We start from the raw sequence: 6000 nt of genomic DNA, 5'->3' as shown, positions 1-6000 counted from the left end.
GAACCTGACTGGCCATTTACATATGCAGATGGTGATGGTGTCCTCTCAGCCCCAAGATAATTCGTATCATCTACTGAAGATAATGCAGAAGAAGATCTTTTCCAGTGTCCTTCCCAAACTATGGATTCTACCCTCTTGCCCTCTTGAGTGTTCTTTCCCAAGGAAAAAAAATAGTCATCTTCTAAGGAAATACATTTGTGAATACAAGCCCGAGACATTTCCTTAGCTTGCTTATCAGCAGAAGGAAATAAAATATGAAATATGTTAAATGGCGTGTGTAGGCAGGCAACTAGTATTAGAGCAATGATTTGGTCCACTCTGCTGCTTCTGGCTGGGCTTTTGATTTGGCACCAGGTTACTCAAAGAAGCACTTTCCTCTCTTGCTGGCTGCCCTTGGAACTCATCAACAGAGACCTTTTTAATCTGCCCCTTACATTGGTGGGTCAGTAAAAGAGTGGGTCACCCTTTTTATAATGGCCCTAAGGTGCATCTGGGGAGGGTTCGCCAGCTTTGTTTTAGCTTTTCAACAAAACTCTGAAGATTCTAGTATTTTTGTTGAATTAGGAACCACTCACTTTCTCATATCATTATCCTGATGGACTCTTTGGATCTTACCCTTAAATGCATCTTAAACATAATTTGGATTTGTCATTGTCTTCTTCATGGATGGATGGATGGATGGATGGATGGATGGATGGATGGATGGATGGACGGACGGACGGACGGACGGACGGACGGGCGGACAAACAGGTATATCCACTTTCCAGTGTATGGCTGGGAGAGAGTGACTAGCCCAAAGTCACCCAGTTGGCTCCCGTGCCTAAGGTGGGATTAGAACTGGGTCTCCTACTCCCACTCCAGCAACTTAACCATTGTACCACACTGCCTGCAACCTGAAAGAGTAAATTGCAAGGGCAGCTTTATTGCTTGGTTATCCTGCAAATAGAAACTGGTCTTTCATCGGGGCATTTGAGCACTTTAAGAGCACACACAATACAAACCAGCTATTTACAACTATTTGTAAAGCCCTTTTGGGAATCACACCATCCAATCCTTTCTCCCAGAATATCCAACTTGGCCAGATCGGCTGCTCATCATAGACACAACTTCATGAATAACTGAGAAGGATCTATGGGCACAGGATACTTGGGAAAGATGTGATGGAGGCCTTGCACATAAATTACAAGGAAAGTCCTCATCAGCAGTAATGCCGGTGCCTCATTAAGCATTTGAAAGGGCTTCCGAGTGGCCTCTTGGTTGGAGAGTCAGCTTCTCGGCTCAAGGCTCATCTGGCAATGAGAATCCCATAATGAAGCAATGGCAGCAAAGCACAGAAGTATACAAGGAGTTGCATATATTTAGACCAGAGCAGACTATATAAACACACTGTTCAAATAGTACCTAATAGTCTTACCTTCAGTTTTAGAGCTCTTTAAAGCTGAACTATTGAGAATCGGGCCAGTATTTAAACACCAGAGTTCAACAAACATTAAAATGGAAGAAACCTTGGTTTTTTCGGAGCATACAAGCTTTGCATTTAGATATGTTGAACAATCCCATGGATTTTTTGCTTCCTGGTCATTTTCTTTTGGTGTAGGTAGTAAAGGAAAGCCTTCCTTCCTTCCTTCCTTCCTTCCTTCCTTCCTCCCTCCCTCCCTCCCTCCCTCCCTCTTTCCTTTCTTCCTTTCTTTCTTTCTTTCTTCCTTCCTTTCTTTCTTTCTTCCTTCCATCCATCCGTCCATCCATCCATCCAACATCTGGAGAACTGAATATCATGAATGGCCTACAAATCACTTGGCACTTGTTTATGAACTTCTTGAGGGATATAGGTAGATGTCCTGTACAGTTAACTACCTCGCATTCTTCAGTCATCTTGATTTTTTACACTTTCCTTAAATGAGCATCTTTCTTGGAGACTTTTTCTAGTCAGGTAGCAGAAGGCAGCAAGGGAGGCAATAGGTGGATGGATGGATGGATGGAAGTCCTTGATCACCTTGCAACAATTAAAGTAGCACAAAAACAATCTGAGAATGAGGTAAAGAAATAGAAACTGCTTTCATATCCTCTCCCACATGCTGTCAAAGATTCAGGGGGGTGGGGGGAAATGGTTGCCTGAGCAATCCTGAATTAACCATTAAGCAAAGTAAACACATGCTTAGGGCATCAGGAAGGAAGCAAGGCACCGCAGAAATTAGTTCTCCTGTCCTTAATTTTTTCACTGCAATGCTCAACTTTGGTTTTCAGCGTTTATTGAAGATGATTAATAGAAAAAGCGGCTTCTCTACAGGCAAAATCACATGGAGATGTGGTAATAAAGCATCCAGGGTACCAGAATGAATAAAAAAACATTTGATGAGCCTGAGTTTAAAATAATTTTTCTCTCCTGCCTCTCCAAAAGAAGCATTAAAGAGAAAAAAAAGTCCTGTCATCCTTTTCTGTTAAAATATTTCCAGTTGAATCTAAGACAACCCTTCTATTTAAAAGAAAGAAAGAAAGAAAGAAAGAAAGAAAAAGAAAGGAAGAAAGGAAAGAAAGAAAAAAAGAAAGAAAGAAAGAGAAAGAAAGAAAGAAAGAAAGAAAGAAAGAAAGAAAGAAAGAAAGAAAGAAAGAAAGAAAGAAAAAATTAATTTGGGTGAAAAGCTGAGCTTTCATTGAATATCCAGTGATGCTCTGCTGCTCTCTGCTGGAATGTAGAGAGAGAGAATCAGCTTAGAAGGGCACCCCGTAAGAAGAATGCTTACAAAAACAAGAAATGAGATGGCATTATTTTAAAAATCTGCCAAACCAATCCCACCGCCATATCTTTACTTGAACTAGCCAACAGCTTTGCAGAGCTTTTCAGAATTTTAAATCAGGTTGCAAAGCACTAAAGCCACGGGTGACAGTAGGAAAAATTAGAAGTATGCCAAATATGACTTTTCTTACCATTTTTTTTTATTTTTCCCACTTAAACTTGGTTTGTCTCATGTTTACATCTGCGAAGGGATTTTTTAAAGTTGCATTTTAAAATGGTTATTTTTTTTAATCCTACCTTTATTGTGTTTTTTTAATAAACAACTTAAGACGGAGAATATATTGAACACTCCGTCTTCCTCCTATTTTCCCCACAATAAGCCTGTGAGGTGAGTTGGCCTGAGAGAGAGAGAATGACTGAGCCAAGGTCACCCAACCAGCTTTTGTGGCTAAGGCAGGACTAGAACTCACTGTCTCCTGGTGATTGGCCCAAGGTCACCCAGCTGGTTTTCATGGCTAAAGTTGGACTAGAATTCACAGTCTCCTGGTGATTGGGTCAGAGTTACCCAGCCGACTTTCATGCCTAAGGCAGGGCTAGAATTCACAGTCTCCTGGTAATTGGCCCAAGATCATCCAGCTGGCTTTCATGGAACTAAAATTTATGGTCTCCCTGTTTTTAGCCTGATGTCTTAACCACCCAGGGGTAGGCAACCTTGGCTCTTTTATGACTCGTGGACTTCAACTCCCAGAATTCCTGAGCCAGCCATGCTGAGGGGAAAGGGAGAGGTTTCCAAGCTGAGCCATGCTGGCTCAGGAATTCTGGGAGTTGAAGTCCACGAGTCATAAAAGAGCCAAGGTTGCCTACTCCTGCACTAGACCAAGCTGGTTCTATCATGCATACATTCATTTTCTTATCCCATACTCATGCACATACCTACACTACGCACCCCAATTTTCTAGAACAAAGCATTCTTCCATGTTGTTAAAACCAACATCAGTTAACAATGGGCAACTTAGAAATAAAGTTAACTGTTATAACATGTAGATTGTGGTACATCATCTTGCAGTCAATCTCAAGAGTTTTTCTAAGCCATCTTTTAAGCTGGAAAACCATACCACCAAATTTAGGGGAAACATTTGGAAAGACAGTTTGGTTTTCAGTTTGCCTTTTGGTTCCCTGACTAAAACCTAGGCTAGTGGTTCTGTTGCACCAATCAGAAACGGGGTTCATTGCCCTGGCCTTCTCTCTGAGCAGCTTCTCTCTGACAAGAGGTGAAAAGTAATCTTTCCCCAATAAGAAGCTTGCATCTGGAATGCGAATTTCCTTCCATTTTTTTTCCAGAAGGCGTAGGTGAAAATGAAATATTAAAGACCATATTAAGGGGCATGTCAAACTTCCTCTTTGAGCAAATTGCTTTCTGAAATACTAACTGCTCCCTTTCTCCCCTATTTGCCTCCATATCTAGGCTTGTGAGATTAAAAAGGTGCCCATTCTCTCAGCAGATGGAAAGGGAGGAATAGGGGACCGAAAGGGGATAAGTAATTGCATGTGAACACAAAGGTGGCAGAAACTCGGCATGACAAAGCCAAGCTTACATCTGTCGGGATCTAAGTGTTTAAAGAGATCTCACCTAGAAGAACTAAGTACCTATTATACCTGATTATGTCCTTAAGCAGCAGAGGGCAAACACATGAGCCAAGGACCACATTAAATGCATTGTCCTCAGTCCCCACCATATTCATGTTACTTCTTCCCATATATGAGAAGAATGAGCCATGGTGGCGCAGTGGTTAGAATGCAGTATTGCAGGCTAACTCACTGCTCACTCCAGCAGTTCGATCCTGACCAGCTCAAGGTTGATTCAGCCTTCCATCCTTACGAGGTCGGTAAAATGTGGACCCAGATTGTTGGGGGCAACACGCTGACTCTGTAAATCACTTAGAGCGGATTCTAAAGCACTGTGAAGCGGTATATAAGTCTAAGTGCTATTGCTATTGCTATATATAATACTTGAAGAGGACTCTGCCTAGCCTTCTATCTTACCGAGATCAGTTCAAACAAGTCATGACAATGTCTTAGAAATCAAATAGTGGATTCCAGTCTAACAAAATGTTTACAACTGATTGGGTCTTTGCCCCAAACCGTGAAGCAAAAGTTTCTTCTCCTACCATGGACTCTTGGATGCTTTCCAGAACTAACAACACTTCTTGGGCTACTAGCGTTGCTCCAATCTGCTGAGAATCCCGATGGGGACATGGGTGTGCTGTGCACCTGTTGCAGCTCTGAAAGAGAAAGGGATGTTTATTAGAGTATGTGCTTGTCAGATCAACCTGAATTCATGCTGTTACAATGATCAACCTAGGATGATCCAGATACTGAAGTTATTACTTGTCCAGGAAGATACTCCAAGTCCTAAATCTGATGGGTCAGAGGAAACTGCTGCCTACGAAACTGAAGAGTTGAGATCCACACCTGTTGACAGTCAGCACTTTCCAGTGAGAGGAGCATGAGTTACTTCGGTCAAATTGCATATGGTCCACAACGAGGTGAAAAAGCCTTCAATGAAATGTAATAGATGGGCACAGTCTAGCCAGCCCTTACAAACAGCCAAATGTCAGATGGTATGCATTTCAAGGCCCCACCAAAGGACTATGGAGCTTCTGAGCAAAAGAAATAGGGGGGGGGTGTCATTTCTATGCAATCATGTCAATAAATGCATGTTCCCGAGTAGGCATATACCTTTATGGGTCCTACACATGCACAAATCTTACTCCCTTGAAGGCTCTGACATGGTAGAGATGACCATGAAAGCCAAAGCTGTAACAGGCTCCCCAGATAGAGATGCTCTTTGAGCTGCCAAGTTAATTTCCGAGGGACTCAGCCCTTGCTGTGTCCTTAACAGAGGCGACGCTTCGCTCTGCATCGCTCCTGGCAATTAGTAGCTGCAGCAAGCAAATGAGGCTTTCTATTACATTCCACAAAAGCCATGGCATTAAATCTGTACCTGAACTTTGGAGATAATTCAATTAGGCCCCCTTGCAAAGAGGAAGCAAGGGGGAGAGATACAACAGCCAAGGGGAGTCGGGGGTTTTCCCATCTCCTGGCTACCTGCAGGAATCCGATTGACATTTAGACCGGTGCCCTTCTTCCTTTCATGATCTTGTGGGTGAAGGCAACCATCAGTGAAAGCACCCCTGACTTTTTGAGTTGAACGAGACTTCTCGCAGACTCCTAACTGGCTCGAGAAGTGAAAGGACAGGAAGCAG

The 6000-nt window shown here is 42.6% G+C and overlaps 1 protein-coding gene across 1 annotated transcript in view; it reads right to left on the bottom strand.

The window, feature by feature from the left end:
• Positions 1 to 6000, bottom strand: part of ROBO4 (roundabout guidance receptor 4) — a gene marked incomplete at its 5' end in the record, with an annotated part of 47837 nt that overhangs the window by 19001 nt on the left and 22836 nt on the right. Inside the window, one exon of the mRNA XM_029284774.1 lies at positions 4903 to 5016. Within this exon, the coding sequence (XP_029140607.1) occupies positions 4903 to 5016 (114 nt within the window). The remainder of the gene's footprint in view (positions 1 to 4902; positions 5017 to 6000) is intronic.

The sequence above is a fragment of the Protobothrops mucrosquamatus genome, unplaced genomic scaffold (assembly GCF_001527695.2).
Source record: "Protobothrops mucrosquamatus isolate PMUCROS unplaced genomic scaffold, P.Mucros_1.0 scaffold931, whole genome shotgun sequence".
Lineage (NCBI taxonomy): Eukaryota > Metazoa > Chordata > Lepidosauria > Squamata > Viperidae > Protobothrops > Protobothrops mucrosquamatus.
The sequence above is the reverse complement of the archived record's forward strand: the minus strand, read 5'-3'. Positions and strand labels throughout refer to the sequence as shown.